A 20,424-nucleotide genomic window follows, 5' to 3' on the forward strand; every position below is an offset into this window, starting at 1 on the left:
GAGCAGGATGGGTCACTGATATTGCGTCACTCACCCTTCACATCTGTGGGTTCGGAGCACCCCTATTTAAGGTGCTCTGCTGGTGTCGGGAGTAGAATGTGTCACTGACATTGCGTCACTCACCCTTTACATCTGTGGGTTCGGAGCACCCTTTGTGTTTAATCACTGATTTAGTTAGCTTAGTGAATGGTTTGAGTATCCGGAGACAAAGTTACAATCTCTACTTAACTCCTATAGGAGGTTTATGATAAGCACATATTTAACATAATCTTGGATTATTGAAAACACTTTGTGCAATATAGCTTATTTTGCAGGCACTTTGTAGGCATTCCATTCAAAAGTATATACAGATTATCGTTATATAGCTAACATTATGGTAAATAACGTACCACTATTATTAAGTCAAACTCTATTCATTTTTTTTGATATGGAGATAATGTCTGCACCTTTTATAGATTTTAGATAAAATATATTTTGTTGAAAGGTTTAACAAAACGCTATGAAGGGATATGTTAACGATATACAAATGTTATTTAAAGGTTAAACAACAAAACGCGGATTAAGTCATTGATATGGCTTAAGTGGTGCGGAACTACTACATTATGATGATGAAAAATCAAAAAGGTCTGTTGAAATATATAGTATAGGAAAACTGTGAAGAAATAATGAATAAGGTACATATAACAAAGGCATGCATTTTGTCCTTTAACATAAGTTTTGTCTATCATCAGTTTGTCTTTCACATCACATATACTTGTACAAATCTTTGAGGTTTTGTTTTGTTTTTGTTGGGTTTAACGTCGCACCGATACAAGTATAGGTTATATGGCGACTTTCCAGCTTTGATGGAGAGAGAAGATCCAAGATGACCCTCCGTGCATTGTTTCATCACGAGCGGACACCTGGATAGAACCACCGACCTTCCGTGAGCCAGCTGGATGGCTTCCTCACTAGAATTCAACGTCCCGAGTGATGCTCCACATCGGTGAGGGCTATGTGATTTGAAGTCAGCGACCTTATCCACTCGGTAACGGAGGCCCTCTTCAGAGGTTTTAAATCTAATCTAACACGAACAGAACTGTGCGATATATTACATTTCATCTGCATTCAGAGACAAAGGAGGCTTCAGATGTAGCTCTGATCAGCGGTTCAAGCTTGTTGAACAAGAAACAAAAAGATTATGATAATAAAATATATACAGCTTGGCTATCACTATTCTTAAATTAAGTTTTTGTTGCACAATACAAACTTTAAATGCAAAGAATTAAATTATCTTTTGATTTTGTTTTCAAATACATACATGTATTTGTTCTTTCTTTAAAAGTCGCTACTAATATGTTAATCTTTTTCTGAATGTTTACCTGAGCCGCACCATGAGCAAACCAACATAGTGCATTTGTGACCAGCATGGATCCAGACCAACCTGTGCATCCGCGCAGTCTGGTAAGGATCCATATTGTTCGCTTTCAAAGCCTATTGCAATTTAATTTACAGAAACCGTTAGCGAACAGCATGGATCCTGACCAGACTGCGCGGGTGCGCAGGCTGGTCTGGATCCATGCTGGTCGCAAATGCACTATGTTGGTTTTCTCATGGTGCGCTCAAAGTCTTAGTTCAAGCGTGCGAAAGGATGTATCTTTGATTTTTTCAAATATTATCATGAATTAGTTTGCTAAAGGTGTATTGCTCATCATACCGTGTATTTTTCGAAATTTAGAAAGCACCTCATTATAAGAAAGTTTAAATAATATGTAAACATTTAGAAAAGATTTCTATTGCGTTAATTACACGGTAAGTGTCTGATGTTAACTTAATACGAACTGTCAAAAACCATAATGTGTGAGATATGGAGAAATTTTGTGCACACAAATAATCACCATGCTGCTTTCCGTTCTCATTACTGTCAACCTCATCTAAATATGAGCTTCTTGAAAACGTTTCTTACCTGGCGCTGGTAATATCACATTTGTAACAGACCGTTCGCAACGGCAAATAATATTTCTCCGAAAATTAAAATCTTCCTTTTCTATCGAAAATTTAAACACTTATTAAACATTCAATTTGTTCCAAGAATTTCTCATTTTACACCACCGTATGCACTATAGGTTACTACCCTGGCCTTCTTTACATTAATAATGGCTAAAGATTTTTGCAAAGTTTAATATGATATACAGGGTTTTAAATAGTTTACCCATTCAATAACACTTCTATAAAAGAGCATAACTAATAATGGAAATAATTATATGCCTATTTTGTGAATGAAATCGACCTTAAATTACTGATATCAAGTAACTATTTATATTTATCTTAATTTATGTCATTCATATACGTATGTGCAAGTATTAAAACGTAGTAAAACTTTTGTTACAACACTTAAGCATTCGCTACGCTTCTCTCTTGTTATTCCTTCAATAAGTATTTGCAGTTTATAAGTCCCCTACAATACTATCTTAACCTTGCAATTTTGCAGTTAGTGTTCCCCACTGTCTTGATAAAAATTTAACTGTTGGACATGTACATACTGGTATACAACGACCAGAGCTGTTTGTCTTTTATTTTGATATACACATAGCACCTTGATGCTACGCACTGTTTCAATGAAATGCCGTTCTTTGATTTATAACACAGTTCTGTAAATGCGCATAAATCCTGCACGAGATCTCCAGTAGTAAGAAATAAGCATAAATTCCCGCTATTCACTGTGCATATTTCCATTCAATATACACTCAAGTTTCCGCATTTTAATAAGATATCCATCTGGTAAGACGAAAGTGAAAGAAAGCTGTTCACAAGCGTTCAAGTCTTAGTTTATTAACTTAGTTTACAATCGAAAGACAAAAAAAAAATTAAACTAACAAAGCACTGATTTACAAAACTTGAACACAACTTAACTGTTCAACAGTTTTAAAGCAGATTTTAGTAAAATATTACAAAACATCATCTAAAATTACACTGCATCTATTGTTTCTCTTAAATCGGCTTTCAAATGCCAATACACAACGTTTACAAAAAAAAAAATCAATTAATTGCAAAATGATTTCCGTAAAACAGAGTCAGGTCATTGTTTAAAAGTAAAACAAATGAAGAAAACGACAACAAAAACGACTGCTTCGTCTCTTAATGATTACGGAATTCGTATAGTCTTACTTCTCAACTATTTTCAAATGTTTAAATGCATTATCTACTTTAACATTGACAAATGACCATCGATCATTTGTTAATAATAATAATAATAATAATAATAATAACATTGTTTAACGAAGATAACACATTTGGCTATAAGCCTGTCTAATACTTAAACATAATACAATGATCCTAAAAATATAACAGAGACAGTAAAATGAAAAGCATGAATTAATATTACGAACTTGTAAACAGAGTGTTGTGTTATGAAAGTATGAAAGTATGCACATAGAATAATGAAAAGTGCTTAATATCTAGGCAGTATAAATTCAAAGTTAAAATAAATTATAAATAAAGAAATTAAATAAAAAGAAAACAAATTAAAGAAAGAATAACAAGAAAATAAATAACAGAAGACAATATCACTAAGTGGTAGGTCGTAACGTGGAAAAATGGTAAAGATAACTGAAAACGAAATAAATTCTACATATAATTAAATAAATAAGAGAGCATAACAAAGGCAATACCAGTAAGTACAATTAAAGTAAAATCAATAGAAAAAAAAAAGTGAAATAGTAATTGATGCAATTTACTTAAAAAGAAATGTGTGTAATAACATTATAAGTTATGGAACTGTCAATGTCTGGGAACTTATCAGCAAGAAAGGTGGAAAGTAAATGTATATAAAATAGGTAAACATGGAAACGAATGTTGAATATTATAAATAATCATTGTTAATGTAATTCATGCGTAGTGACCCGTTATGACATTTCTGTTTATCAGTTCTAAACATCCAATTGAATACTGAAAATAACCTGTCCAGCAGGTCTTAACAAATGTGATAATAAAATATGCTATTCAATTGACAATGGGCGTCTTTACTGCGGTGATCACCAGGGTTCGTATCGTCAACCCTGTAAATCTGAAATTTTGACTTAGACTCTAAAATGCTTAATTTTCCTTTTACTATGTCCTCTGCCATATGTATTCTGCAGCTACTATATCAGCAACCATTTATTTTGAGAAGAAAGTATTTTGTACATGTGTGTTGAAAATAAATGATCATATCACTTATTATTTGTATCATTCAGTTTGTGTTAGCTGCTGATGTTGGTCTAGTAGTCTGGCTACCGGGTTAAATAAACTTTTTCAGTTAAACACTTTCTTAGTTTCTAATTTCATAAACTTCAAGAATTATCTCCTATGAACAAAATATAAGGTCTGAATACAGAACTGTGGTCTGTATACTAAACAAATTACAGTATTATTTCTACTAATGTAAGTTCAATTTCTTTGGATTCTAGATCAAACCTCACGTAATAAATGTGACACCAGCAACATAAAACTATGTCACCGCAAGTAAGATAAGTTTTGCATTTTTTGCCAGTGTGTTTGTATTTTGTCTCTAAATTGTAACCAACTTAAGGAAATCCTTTTTCCCATACTCGATGCTTAAGTTCTTCCGGCGCCCGACGTCTCCATTCATTCCATGAACCCTGAAGATAGTAAAGAGAGCTATATCAAATCGTGATACTCATTTAAAAAAAATATTTAAACAGCTTCGTCTATCATTAAAGTTGCTTCAATTAGTGTCATTTTCGTATATGTTGAAACTTCTACAGCCATACGGGAAAAAAAAGTGCGTTTGATAAAATCGGCCAATTAGGCATGTTTCAGAAGTGTCGTTTGTCACATATGTTGCAGATCTGCTGTCCTGCACTTACAATATATATTGTAAAATATTCTTTATCTTTTCAGCAGATACGTTATTAATCCATAACAGCCCAATGTAATAAGGCTGATAGATTTAATTATTTTCAAAATAGCCATGACTTACGTAATACATAGATACTTCAAGTCCTAGGACATAAGCAGCTGCAACGACAACGGTAGATTTCATCCCTGTGTTACAATAGGTTACTATTGGTAATGCAAGATCTACACCATTTTTCTCAAATACTGAAACATAATTAACAATAAGTACACAAATTTACACCAAAAAGAAGGTCATGATGGCTGCAAACCGCTCTATTAAGTTGCACTTCTCTTCAAGACAATGTACAGGTCATTAATTTCAAACCTAGAAACACCTCGCTCAAACATAAGATTGTTGAAAACATAGTTAAGGAAGTCATCAATGTAACATAAATTTACATTTTTAGTAGGACTGGGACGATTACTCGGTTAATCGGATCCGATTCGATTACTAGGTGAAACCGGTTTTAATTTTGCAAAACCGCTAATCGCTCTCAAACAATAAACATCATGAATCGTACTTTATCTTTATACATTTTTTGGCCAGCACATATAGACCTGTAGTATATTTCTGTTAAAATACATTGAACATAATCAATAGCCTCGGATTTGCCTGTCGTGATATATCTAAAATGAAATACACCAAAAAATGACTTATTAATTACCACACTGCTTCCAAACCATAAATTCCTTAAGTTCCTAATGAAGTCAGCTGCTGGAAGTACCTTTATACGGTCGTCAGGAAAGATAACAGCATTTCAAATATGGCGACCGATTAACCGATCGATTCGATTTCATACAAATGATTAACCGGTTTCAAAATTTTGAAATCGTCCCAGCCCTAATTTTTAGTTTAAACGACTCATACATAAAAATGAAACTTGGCATATGTATTATTATTCTTGTCCTTAAAGTTCGGGGATCGAGTCTGGCATTCGACATGTTGTACAGTATAATATAACATGCCGAGACCACAGTGGCCGAGTGGTTAAACCACTTGTCCCTCATCGCACGGGTTGTAGAGTTCTTGAAACCTTAGCCTCCGTTAATAGCTGTAATAGCTGGAAAGTCGTGATACGACCTAAAATGGTAAAGGCGTGACCTTAAACCCAACAAAAGACCTCATTACATGTTTAATGCAAATTTATTATCTGATTAATATTGTTACCCGTTTTAATTGTTTCATTCAGTCAACAGGACTGAGCTGCTCAAAACAGCTGTATCTTGGATAAATTATGAAAGCTTTATTACTACAAAATATATCACTCAGTTTGTAAACTATGCTGGTATTATCACAGTGAAATACCTCAACGTTTACTGTTCTGGGCTAGAAAAACTTGGCCTTGCAGGCATGCTAAGAATTAAACTTGAGAGAAGTTTGAAGATTACGTGATGATATAGTATTGAATCTTTTGTTCATACTCTTACTTTCTTTTAATTCCAGCTTATTTTTCATAGTTCCATCTGTATTAAACAGCGTCGTGTAACTAACCATCTTGGAACCTGGGATCATACCGCTGTCATATTCCTCTGAAATTATAAAAAAAAATGAAACAAGAATGATATATTTTTCAACATTTTTAGATTAAACCTATTAATTTGACATAAACCACAGATAACATTCATATCGCAAACTTATCAAAAAGTATGCCATGCGTCTTAAATTACCGGATAACGTACGCCATAAGCCAATGAATGTCACACATAATTTGGAAAGGGTTCGTTTATAAATAATAAATTATGAAGACCGCAGTTATTTTTTTTTCTATGACTAGATTTGTATTTATAACCGCTGCCAGCCAGCTTTGATTTATTTTAACGAACCTGTGACCCTGCACCGGGGTATAAACAATGATTTTTCTCATATGAGAGCTAATAAATACCTTTCTAATAGCGCCACACTCAGCTACAGAGTTTCATTGACTACCAACAAACCCTTAATCAAAAGTTAAGATAAGAATCAAACACATCACTGTAAAAATGTGTTACCGCTAATTAATAAACAATCTCGTTGTAAAGTTGTAGGACAATAACTGCGCTGAGATGACAAACTTCTTTCTCGTGTCATCATATCATGATAACATCTCTCCTTACTTGACTCTGGGTTGGTATAGTGTAGCTTCTGTCAATGACAGAAAGGCAGGCACTTCTCTACAAAGGCAGATCCATAAAATATTTGGCAATTAAAACCGTCTGAGCAATGAACTTTTTACAACAAAACATTCACTTAAGAGTGGTTGCACAGTATTTTAAATTAAAAATTCATCCTCATAGTGGACATACTTCCAGAAACCCATTTTTCGTCAGGCGCCCGTGAATCAACAACTTGTTCCCTCTTTGTCTGAAGATTCTCCATCATATCATCATAGTTTCTCAAATAAGAACTGTTTAACTTTCCTTCAAATGTTGAGCGCTGTAAGAAAAAAATAATATCAAAATCCCAAAAACAAAAATAAAGGATACTTAAACTTCCGTTCGTACCATGCATTCTTTCAAAAGAAATAGGGAACCACACTTCTGTCAACACATACATACAGTGCTGCATTTAGTCACTTACCTATGATTGTTTTCAACATGGTGGAACTTAATGTTTTTATTGTGCTTCTGTTCTAACCTACAATAGCTTAAAATATGATTTTTCTCAAATGCAAATAAAACTATTTGTCATATACGCCAACTTAACTCAATATCATAAATTCATATCTCAGTAACCTATGCATGTTTTAGACTGAGATTTTACGAATGGCTTCCAAGTTATCAAACCTACTGAAATAATGAAGTTAGATAACTCTCGATATTAATTCAAATTATGGCCCTTTTTCAACTTAGAAAATTTGGTTAAAGTTTTGCATGCAACTATCAAGCAGGATCTCAGTAACATATACTAGTACATGCATTGGACTGAAACTTCACACAATGTTTCCCCGTAGTCATCAGACATATTAAAATTAGAACTGAATTCAAACTATGACCCTTTTTAGGCTTAGAAAATTTGTTGAAGTTTTGTATTTCAGTTGTTATCATTGCCAAAATAAGATTTAAACTAAATATAAATTGTAATAAAATAACTCACATATGTCTTGCCAAGTTATGGCCCTTGTCGTGCGCGTAGCGTGGCATACTCAGTTATTCGGCTGAGTAACATTTAAAATCCAAAAATTAAAAATAATAATGGCTAAAAGCTAAAAAGCAAAAAAAAAAAAAAAAACAACAAAAAAAAAAAAAACTGATCAGAAGTGGGTATGGGGTTAGGGACAATGTCATAGCATACGAGTATGCTGTTGTTTTGGTCTTGACATTGTTATAATTTTGTGACGGCAGACTGCTGTTGCTCTTTTATCAAAATTTCCAAATTTTGTTTGTTTTTACTTGCTCCACTTACACTTGTTATTTAAATCTAAATACATTAGAAATTCTAAATACATATATGATTTTAGATGCATGTATACTATAGTTGCTATTGACCATAAGAAGGTCACACACCTGTAAATAGTTTTCCCTATATATTCTATATAAAACTGACATTTTTAAAGAGCTGCCAAACATAGCTAAACCCATTTCAGAGAACAAATCCTTACCTCATTTTCAAGAGTTATGATAAAACTGATATAAAATGAAGAGAAAAGTAGGGGTCATATACATTCTAAGAGAGATTTCTCATAGTCACATTTGCCTTAATACTGTAAAATCACACTGCTGTGACCTGGAAGTACTACTCATACTAAAATTGAGCTTCACTTCACCAAATACAACCTCCTCTCCCATATTTCCTACCAAAAGGTCAAAAATACATCCACAATGAAATTTAAACAGAAACTAGCTTTAATTTAGACATCTGTTGCCATGCCAAGTGAAAAATTAGTGTTCAAAAACCTGTCCGCCATTACGGGCGATAGACCAGATGGCTCCCATGCTGGTTCCTTTACAACAGTTAGGCCAGAACAATCTTCTTAATGGCAATTGTCCATCGCTAGTAAAATTTGGAAGGATAAACAACTGTGTCTGTAACAACCATGAATTCCCAAGCATTATTTCCTAATTTGCTACGCTCAAATAAAGATAAATCATCTATCCCATAATCAAAGAGAATCAACGGGAACAAAAAGAACAGATTCATAAATTAACATTTAGGCTTTGTTATCTGCATTGCCATAGGGTATAACACTCAACTTCAGTCTTATAAACTATCAATTCATTAATTGCTACATGGAAAACAAACGCTCTGGGTCATTATGCTGCGAGGCACCTACTCAACCCTACTCCACACCGTCGTGGGCGAGGGTGGTATAAATATAAAGAAACCAAGTTTCAACAACAACCACCTTCTGATGCCTAGACACCCATTTCCCAAAGTTTATTGCCGAAAAAATGCATCAATCAAAATTCTTTAACGCAGGAAACAATTATACTTCTTACACCTCAATACCTCTTTGAAATACAGTAATACCTCGATTTCTTTAAACATAGGATACACATATGTAATAAATACTCATAACCAGCAACTATTTGATTACTATAATGATATCTACACTTTTCCTTTATTATCGTTTCGTGAATTTAGATTTTATATTTCAGCCTTAACATCTGTCACAAGACTTTTGTCTCTGTTTCATTATATACTTGCTTGTTTCCAATAATATAGAGATACATTTCTCGGAAATTGTAAGTTTTGAAAAGAAATGTTCGTGGCAAGGACGATTGTAATATTACAAACATACAACAGATGGCAATCAATAACTTCTAGTAATTACCTTGGTATAGAAATCAATATAATGCTTCTAACATTTTCCTATAACTGCAATATCTAAAAGAGAATTTACTATAAATTTACTTGAAGGTTGAAATGGTAATCTGTTGAAACAGCTTCATCATTTTGTCTGTTTCAAAATTGTGCATAAGTCAAAGTTTGTCCTCAGCAGTCCGATCAATTCCTAGGGATGTTTGGAGTATTTACTGCAAGGTGATTTGCATATATTCCGTTGTAACACATATGCACAAGTTTATGCTATTTTCTGTGCGTTTATACGGGAATAAACCACACTGGGACTTCTTGCTAATTCAAGAATCGCGCTAGCGATTCTTAGATGATTAGCAAGAAGTCTGCCAGTGTGGTTCATATCCGTATAAACGCACACACAAAAAATAGCACTCAATTTTTATATTTATATTTTATGATAGCTTGCTGCAGAAATATCTGATTTGCTTTCCAGGAGTATCAGAAATTCAAAGTAAATGTCAAGATATCGATCTTTTCGTCATCTTATAACAGAACAGTCAAAAAGACCCACCCACGTTCAACTATAATTCGCCTTCCGATAAAAATACAGTTCCTTGTTTTTATTTAAAATATCTTTAACTCCAGTGAAAATTCATACAGTCGTGTCTGTTCAACTGTGATCTTTGACGTCAGAAAAACTTAGTTAAAGCTATATTTAAATGGTGTTTTTGAAGGTTTTGGCGATTTTTTAGAACGAGGCCATTTTGTTTATGGTTTTGCTGAATGACGTCATATTACGCGTGCAATCTCGCGGAAAGGGCCATCAATGACATTATTACTCCAATGTTGTTTATACAAAAATTAACGCTTTTATCTTTCCATTTAAAATGTACAGTGAATGCAAATTCTGTATACAACAAATAATCACTCATGTTGCTTAATGTGTGAATAACACATTTCGTCCTGAATAAATAGACAGCCTAGTCCATTTAAGTTAAGTCCAGTCCCCATCCCTCTCCTCGACCCCGATTTGTAACGTTCATCAATTTATATAGACCTTTCTTTACATTCCGAGACGTTTGTGAATTGTTTGTTCTAAACTGAAGAAGCATAGTTTTGGTTGGAAAAGTCACCGGAAGCCACCCTTTCTATTTGTTTGCCCTAAAATTTCCACAGGGTAGGCTCCCCGTACCCCGCCGGAGGAGTAACATCTAAATTGATCACGCTACGCTCTGCTTGTTCGACTCTGAAACTGTCGAACAGTCGAGTGAGCTGTCTAATGGACAGCTCTTGTTCTTAATATGCGCACTCAGAGCTCAGTAGCTGCTGAAACGAATGATGCAAATGGAAATCTGCTTTATTCCTCCTTTGATGGAATTAAATTACACTTTACTTGCGTAAAGTGATGCGGCTAGTCTATACCGGAATCAAACAGGTAACATATTCCGCGGGGTTTGACAAAGTTATATTGGGTCTGTTGTTTACAATAAAGTCAATATTACAGTCAACGCAGACCTAATACAAGGTTACGAACCCCTGTGTTATGTTGACTTTGGTTGCGTTACTGGCATATTTCAAATAGACCAGTACCAGAACCCCTTCCAATGTCAAAAAGGGATCAACTCAAAATTGAATCGCGTCTTCAGTCGAATATATATAAAAATGTTATTACGTTACTTTTATATGTACAGATAATAAAAGTAGCCCAAACGGGTAAGTTTGTTTGTTCTGGGTTAAGCGCCGTTTTTCAACAGAATTTGAGTTATGTAATCTAACCAGTGATCATGGATTCTGTAGCAATACTAATCTGTTCTCCGCAAGTTACTGCCAACTTTCACATATGAATAAGAAGTAGAAGACAAATAACTTCAGACCTGGTCATGCAGTTTCCTTTATCAATTATTATCACGGAGAACATACGCCTCCCTCGTTGATCGAACTCACGACTCCGCGATCCGTAGATCTGTGCTCACCTTACTGAGCCAAGCCGGCGGACAATGATAGTATGATTGTATGATAGGATGACGATAGCCTACCTATCATCCTATCATCCTTCCGTCTTCATCCTGTTTTCATTACATCAAACAGGGGATAGGATGCACGCAAAACAATACTCCTTAATAGTTATTCGTTATTACCGGAGTAGATAGAGTCACCTGGCGAGACTACAAAATAGGGAAGTGTGTACCCAAAAGTAAGAAAATCTTAGAATACATATTCAACATACGTCTACGAGCGGAATACTTGTGCTGGTGTTAAATCCATCAGCTATCCACTTCTGGAAACCACCGTCGAGAACAGATACATTCTTGTGTCCAAAGATCTGAAATAAGTGTATTGTAAATAAATTTCTGAAATATCTAGGACAGAAACATTTCGACGTGGAGTTTTAAAGAACTAGCGTGACATATTAAATACATTTTTGATAAAATGTAGATAAAACTTGTTCAAGACGTTTTGCAGAAAACAACACATATATTTTACCCGAAATGTCCACCATGTCCTAAAAGCTTGGGTTACGCTAGATCGCGTATAAACAATCACGTGCGTGTCAGGCCACACTCCTAAACCTCGAATGTAGTCTGTAATACACTTCAACTCCGGCAGTTCCTTTGGTATTTCTTCTGTACCATTGACACATTTGAATAGATCAAAATATATAGCTTGTGGAATATGACCTCTGAAAACAGAATATGAGCGAAATTATGTAAATATAGCAATATATGCATTTAGATCAGATGTACAATGTATCCAATGCTGGCTCATTTCATATTGCAAATATTTGCCTCATACTAAAGAATAACCTTGAAACTTATATAAAATGACTGCAAAAGTAGGGATCATAGGTTGTTTCTTTCCTTTACAGATTTGCATAAAAATCAAAATGTTGCTGTTTGGCACATTTACTTGAAATGTAATTTAATTCCACCAAACAAAAAGACGTAATCTTCTCTCTATGTTGGTTCTCCGAGGTCTCAAAATACGTCGACAATGCAACTGAAACAGAAACTGGCTCCTACGAGAATGTCAACATTAAACGCTACTGCCAATAGCTCTAATACTTTTAACTTAGTGCCTTCACCATTTGTAAAATTCGCGTGCCGTCGCTTAAGAAATGATCTGCCTACGAAAAGATGTGCCCATTCTTCTCTGCTTCCTTCAGAAATATGAAAGTTATCGCTTTTTACTGACAATTTTCTCGGTTACTTTGAATACAACAATAGCACCGCCTGCGTTTGTAAATGTTTAACATAAGGCGATATGCAAGAAAGTGCTTCTTACTCACGTGTGTTATGACAAAAGAAATATATAAAGTTTCAAAGCTATAGTTTTCAAGAAAAATGAACCAAAACAAAAATAAAACAACAGAAACATCAATTTTCTAAGTTAACAATTGCCATAATTCTGACGAAGTGAGAGGTTTGTAAATGTACTTGACCTATATACTAACCTGCGGGTGGAAACGCTCGTTTGTATATGCGTGACATAAAGAGATACACAAGAAAGTGTTATGGTTCTTGGCCCTCTTACTGGTGTATTTTATAAAAAAAACTGTATAAAGTTTCATAGCTATATAGTATTCAAGAAAAGTGAAGCTAAACAAAAATCAAACGAAAGAAACGAATTTTGTAAGTTAACAATGGCAATAATTCTGACGAAATGCTAGAGAGGGTTATTGTTCTTGACCTACAAACTAATCATATGATAATTTTAGAAGTTTTAAAACTAAAGTTGTTACAGTTTTCAAGAAATACCATTTTTCTAAATACATGTATATAAAGGGCCACTATTTTGACAAAATACATATCAGAGTTATTGTTCTAAGCCTACGTACTCCGCTTATGATGATTATCAAGTTCGCAACGTTTCAAAGCTACAACTTACAGTTTTCAAATTTAAAAATGGACCTACACAACAAAACAATACCCAAACAAAATCATTTCTAAAGTACAAAAAAGGGGAAAACATCTGAATATATGCAAGCGTGTTATGGTTCTTGGCAAACATACTCATCTAATGATGTTAACAAATCGTCTAAGTTTCAAACTTTTTTCTGTAACAGTGTCCAAGACAAAAACTTTAACCAAAATATATAATTTTAAGTACATTCTAAGTACGAAAAGGGCCATAATTTTGTTAAAATGAAGCGAGAACTGAGACATTTCTCTACTTTTCTACTTAATGATGACAACAAAAGAGTGCAAAGATACAAAGCTCTAGCTCAGGAAGTTTTTGAAAGAAAGGTGGACCTAACACAGGCTTAATCAATGCCGACTCCGACGATCAAATGACGACACAACCTTGTAGACTTTCTTTCAAAACAATAAGAAGGGTTCACTCAAGTTTAAAGTCGAATAAAATTGCTTGTAGTAAATAGTTATTGTAATTCTTTCTTTTTCAACTGACATTTACTCAGCAAAGAAAGCCTGAACGAAATCTTGCCAGGATCTGGCAACAATACATTTGTCCACCAAGCAGAATATGACAAATACAGTCTGAGGAACAATCCTCAAATAGGCCTACCTACTGCCGTTGTAAACCAGTAGCAAATGTTAATTCTGATTTATAAACTAGCAATTTATTATAAACTGTTAAAATGTGGTGATCACACATCATTAAATGTAATGGAAACAGCGTTTTTTATGTTTCCATTTTTTTAAGATTTGAAAGTGATGTGGACAAAAGCAAATGTAAAACTGCAAGATTTCACAAGCCTAAAAGTGTTTCTCCTCGGACACTTGTTGATTCATTACAGTACACTAATCTACATCTACAGCACTGGAGACATCTTATACCCCTTAGTGTAAAATGGACAGTTTTCCAGCACCGATTAGAACACTTTGATATATGCAAGGCACGCTGTTTTACAACCTCTCTGCCATTGCCAGACAAGATTATCCCCTGGCTACTTTATAGAATTTACAGAACCAAACTAATTCACCAAAAGTTATTAATGTATTGGATAAGGTGTAAGCAGTCTTAATGATATTATATTTTCTGGTTGGTTGGCATAACTGAGTTCATTTAATATTATTATCAGTGATAAAATTCCGCTTTTAAAAGCCGTGCTAGGGACCGAGTTTGTAATTAGTTTGTTTTACTGTGTTCTATGTTTCAAACGGATTATCTGATATATTTCAGTTGGTTCGTAAATTGCTCCGGTAATGACCTGCAATTCTACAATAATTTATCTAAAATCCTGTAAAAAACATAAAATGACTTGACTCATGTAAATTTCTTTAGAGAATTATCAGTGGAAATAGTACAGTCATTAACTAAAACAAGATTTAGCTTACCAAAAGGTTCCTTCTAGCACATATAAAATATTCTTTTTAAGGGGTATCATTTTAGCATAATGTTACAAATGTTTAAGAATGCAATGAGAAAAATATGTTTTGTCATTTTTTGTGCAAACTTAATTAGATCTATTTAAGAACTAATCTAAGTATTAGAAGTTTTATCATAACCCAAAGCTGTTTTTTTTTAATATAAGCAAGTGCAGTACATATTATGCTACTGGAAGCATTTGTCTTGCAGTCTGTATTTCACTTCCGGATATTTTCATCACGCGACTACACCAGCGAGTACCCGCACGCTTAACACAAAGAAATTTCGTACATGCGTTTACGATTCGAAAAACAAATCAGGAAGTAAAAAAGTACGTAAAAGAAATGACTTGCAAATTTGAAACGTTAGAAGCTAAATGAATCACGTGACCAGGGACAATTTTATTACGTATTTGTTTTGGCTGGAGTCTATTTTTAGATGATGCATATTCATTTTATTAATCTCGATTCTTTACTATTATATATTCAATCGAGGAGTTACATGATTTAAACTTTATTATATTGTCTTCTTGTTCTGTTATTTTACGTAGTTGTATTGCACTATTTAAAGACTGGAAATTCCAATAAAGATTGATTATATTGGGCTAGAGGCTATCTGTAATGAATATGAATGAGTCCAAGATGGCGGCGCCCTACGGGAAATCGGATTCCTTTGACGATACCCTTGTATCCATTACATGCTCAGTCAAGTGTGACATGTTCACCATAAGTGTTCCTTCTCTTGAGAAGGAACAATAAAAGCAATGCCACCACTTAGTGAAATATGACAACTACCTATACATTAGAACCAACCATTGTATTTCTCATGCATTCCTCAGTAAAGCCCATATGTCTTATTTGATACATAAGTACTATGTCACTTTTTAAAGACTCTTCTTTTCATATGTATCTTCTCCAGACTCTTTAATAGGACAAGCTTACAATAATCTTTCATAATTAATTCCACATTTTCACACTCAAAACTTACTCTGCATACTCCTTGGTGTAACTGTTCGCTGCATTTGTATTAAATGAGGTTTCTATGATTCTCAAATGTCTTGTAGGTTTTGCGGTCTGCTGTATAAAGTCCTGTAACCACTTGGTCGAAACTACCGTCTCGGTCGAAACTACTGTATGCGTCCTTAAAATTAATGCATTTTGAAAGTATTTAATTTCAGCAACAAAAGAAAAGCTACACAATTGATTGAATATATAATTTGAAGAGAACCTGCTCCGCATCTTAATTGAATAAATGAGGGTGCGGTTATTTAACATGTCTTTATACATAAAGTTTTATCATATAAGCGTACTTTTAGTATATCAGTTTGCTGAATTGAATATATAGAGCAGAGATCATTAGGTTACTGTCAAAGAAATCTAAAATTATTGGGAGAATCGGAGAGAAAAAGCTGCTGCCTTTATTCTTTGGGCTTTTTCATATGTTATTGGACGCATATGTGTTTATTAACCCTACATTAGCAGCTGATACTCCTTACCCCCAGTATAGTCTTCTATGACATGATTATTTAAACAAAATCGCTACGGCTCGAGAGAATTTTGCAAATTCCGGATCATTCAAAAAGTGTCATCTTGCCTTCCAAAATTTTACCGAAACAAAATACAACCAAAGCCAAGCAAATGTAATTATGCAAATAGACATAAAACTATACTGATCTGCTGCAAAATGAGATCTATTTATTTGCTAGGTAATAAATTTGATGATAGTAACAAGATCCAAACAAATTTTCACCTATTCTATTAAATATATATTTGAGAATTTATTTTAGGGATGGCAACGAATAGCAATTTAGGTATTCGAATATTCGGTCAGCCTTCTGAACGAATATTCGAATATTCGGTCATCAAATGATCAACAAATCAACTCAAAATCTTATGAATTTATCGTACCCTTAGCAGCGCTCTGCACTAATTCTACGTCGTTTACAACAAAAGTAATTCAGACACTGACGAATTAAGACTGACTTATCGTTCTCAACGTTTGTTCATCTTTTTGAATATAAAATATTTGTTATTTGCCTTCATTTACATATAATCTATATAGGTTTTACTTATTTTTACATGTTTTACAGGGATGTAGCCCTCCCGTAAGTAAGGTTCTTTCCACACATATTACACGTAGCCGACTTCTTATCGGATAAACGCGTGAAATGTTTTAAAAAGACAGGCGGCATTGCTTGCATTTTGACAGTAGATTCACGTAATAGCATGAACAATATTTTCGATTAAACGGGGTGTAAAATTAAGACTGTGGGGGTGGGGGAGTCTTATAAAAGATAGATTTTGCTTAACTTTGCATGAATATTGAGTAGATTCTACTTTTTTTCCATACGAAATGCATTTATTATCAAGAGGAATCCGTTTCACATAAAAAATATTCATCACATTTGACTTGTTTACTACACTTGTCGGCATTTTTCTTTACTGAAATATATCTTGAATCGACTTTGATTGAAATCCGAGTTATTAGTTCAAGTGCTTTCTGATGATTTTTCGGCGACGCCGTCTAAATTCGTTTTCGTTACCTATGCGACGTGACTTCAGTTTGCGAATCAAACTACTTGATGACGTATTATAGATAATTTATCAAAGTGGAAGATTTATGCAACACTCTGCCTGATTGGACGAGAGTGTCAATTTCTTTCACTCTGTTGAATGTGCTACGCTGAGTGAAATGTAGACAAAGCGTTTATCCTAAACGAAGCTGTTCACAGTTTTAAAGCTAATTTTGGCTCAGTATATTCAGCAAGAATATTGATATATCTCAAAATGATAAGTAAGTTTAATAAATATGATAAAAACCTGTTTAAATACCAATATATATCAAATTAAAGAAAGAGCTGAATACGGTCTGCGTATCACATGAATAAGGGTGTGATAAGAGTCTTTTATGTAGAGAAGTGCACTTTAAAAGATTTTCCTTGTTACAATTGTCGTCTGTATATGAAAATGTTTCTTGCTTTTGTGACTTATTCAGATTGCATATTAAAATGAGTACTTGCTTGCTTTGATTTATTTGTTATATATTATTTAACTGATTTATTATATATGAATATTTTTCTTAAGTATGGTATGCAAATATTGAACTCAGTTGAAATCTGTTTTATTATATATATGCTATATAATGACTGAATCTCATTACACAGAGACAAAGAGCTATAAAAATAAAAGATTGGCAATTTGACAGGCATATAGAGCAAATCTCGCCAACCTCCCGTGACAAAAAAACGAGATCTCGTTTACCGAAAGTGGCGCTTTCTCCACGCGCCATTTTGTATGCGAAAGCAATTATTCATCGGTAAAATAATTATCACCGTATGACCACGCTTCTTTCGATGGCAAAAAAAAAAAAAAACGTGTACTTCGTGTCTTAAGACCATTTCACATTAAACTAATTTTGTTTTAGAAGCTAACATGTATTTTAAATGTAGTTTTAAAGGTACAAATTGTAACTCCATGCTCGCCGATGTTTGTTTTTAGTAAGATAACGCCGAATCACGCTCTGACACGAGCTCACGCGAGTTTACAGCCAGTTGCCATTCTGTGTATTTTATACTTCTTTGACAGAGATGAAGGTACGCTGCATACAGTTTAACTATGTGATATGACTACGGTCAAACCTTGCTTATGAAATGGAAATATTGAAATAATTACAATTGTATGTTTTGCTTGACCTTCACTTTTTTATAGGTGTGACGTCATTGTCCAAAGATTGATGAATAGCGAATACGCTATTTGTTAAAGTGGGATCAGTTGGCCTATTTTAGAAATAAATAAAAATAATAAAAAATATCCTTTAATTGATTTTTTCTCATGTATTCTAATCAAACTTGATTTGTAGCTTCTTTATTAGCAGCCAACTTTGTTCAGCTGGGACATTTGACCCCTTTTAGGGGCTGCTAGAGCTAAAACTAGAAATGCCTTTATACAGCGTCTCATGAACAGCTTGGTGGATCTTTGTCATACTTGGTCTGGAGTATCATTATAAGGTCCTCTTCCAGATTTATTTATATAGGAACTTGGGCCCTATTAGGGACCACTATAGCTAAAAGTAGATATGCCTTTCTTCGCATTAACCACTAAAATGTAATGGATTTTTATCAAACTTGATGTGTAGCAATATCGTAAGGTCTCCTGCTATTTTGTTACAAATGGGGATAGGGACCAATTTAGCTAAAATATAAACACGTTTAATGACCTCTTCTCATGAACCGCTTCGTGAATCTTCATCAAACTACTGTTGTAATTATTCGTCTAAGGATAAACGAAACATAATTGCAACCCTACGAAACCTTTGCGAAAAAATTAAAAGAGAACCATTTAAATTGTTAAAGTGTGGTGTTTAGTTTTGCAATTTGAGTTAGATGAAAAATTCATAAACTTCTTTCCTTATTACAATTCGCCGACTATCATTTTTAAAGATATTTCTTGTTAATTATATGTTCGCACCTACCGAAAACATGACGATTTGTAACGGATTTACATCAATTGGGGACTAATAAAATTTCTAAAGGTAAGCAATTAGCGGTACTTACTACAGGCAAAGAGCTATAAAAATAAATAGATTGGCAACTTGAAAGGCATATAGAGCAAATCTCGCCAACCTCCCGTGACAAAAAAACGAGATCTCGTTACCGGAAGTGGCGCTTTATCCACGCGCCATTTTGTATGTGAAAGCAATTATTCATCGGTAAAATAATTATCACCGTATGACCACGCTTCTTTCGATGGCAAAAAAACCCCCTGTACTTCGTGTCTTAAGACCATTTCTCATTAAATTAATTTTGTTTTAGAAGCTAACATGTATTTTAAATGTAGTTTTAAAGGTACAAATTGTAACTCCATGCTCTCCGATGTTTGTTTTTAGTAAGATAACGCCGAATCACGCTCTGACACGAGCTCACGCGAGATTACAGCCAGTTGCCATTCTGTGTATTTTATACTTCTTTGCTACAGGGTACGATGTCATCACCATAGCGATGTACAATATCGGCACGCTAATATACAAAGTGACACGTCTGACAGCGACGGAAGCCATTTTCGCGCGTATTTACTATGAAAGCGAATTTTGGTAAAATAAATAAACGAACATACTGGTTCTTGCATTTGGTTTTTATTTATTTCATATGATTTTATATTTTTTCCGAATATTCGAATAGTGAAACAGTATTCGAATATTCGCGTCATGAACGAATATTCGAATATTCGTTGCCATCACTAATTTATTTGTAAAACACAAGCCGAATTTCACATCATAACAAAAGGTCAATAGGTATAGTATATGACGAAAACTATTTACATCTCATAGTATCGATCTTTTTACATGAAATAGAACAATATATCTTACCTTATGGGAGAACGCTTACTGAAAATATACAGGAACAAAGAAACGACAGAGAATATGTCCATGATGTAACCGGAAATAACTGACACAAGGTTACAACATCGGGAGAATAATAATAGATCCGTTTCAAACACACGACA

The 20,424-nt window shown here is 34.0% G+C and overlaps 2 protein-coding genes across 3 annotated transcripts in view; both read right to left on the minus strand.

Annotated features, from left to right (window-relative positions):
• Positions 1–2,877, minus strand: part of LOC123537276 (calpain-A-like) — a 41,736-nt gene extending 38,859 nt beyond the window's left edge. Inside the window, exon 1 of the transcript XR_008368034.1 lies at positions 1,946–2,877. The gene's annotated coding sequence lies outside the window, so the exon portion shown is untranslated. The remainder of the gene's footprint in view (positions 1–1,945) is intronic.
• A 723-nt stretch (positions 2,878–3,600) lies between these two features.
• On the minus strand, positions 3,601–20,420 carry LOC123537280 (thiosulfate sulfurtransferase-like). 2 transcript variants are annotated; one of them, XM_045320946.2, is made up of 8 exons: positions 20,288–20,420; positions 15,911–16,063; positions 12,080–12,275; positions 11,823–11,918; positions 7,162–7,291; positions 6,307–6,408; positions 4,961–5,082; positions 3,601–4,619 (listed from the first exon to the last, which is right to left on the minus strand). In XM_045320946.2, the coding sequence occupies exons 1-8, from the start codon at positions 20,347–20,349 to the stop codon at positions 4,545–4,547; spliced, it is 936 nt and encodes a 311-aa protein (XP_045176881.2). In that variant the 5' UTR covers positions 20,350–20,420; the 3' UTR covers positions 3,601–4,544. The 2 variants fall into 2 exon arrangements, with proteins under 2 accessions (XP_045176881.2, XP_053384123.1); XM_053528148.1 differs by lacking the exon at positions 15,911–16,063 and having other exon boundaries at positions 20,288–20,410.
• Positions 20,421–20,424: the final 4 nt, after the last annotated feature.

Source organism: Mercenaria mercenaria, chromosome 17 (assembly GCF_021730395.1).
Source record: "Mercenaria mercenaria strain notata chromosome 17, MADL_Memer_1, whole genome shotgun sequence".
Classification (NCBI taxonomy): domain Eukaryota; kingdom Metazoa; phylum Mollusca; class Bivalvia; order Venerida; family Veneridae; genus Mercenaria; species Mercenaria mercenaria.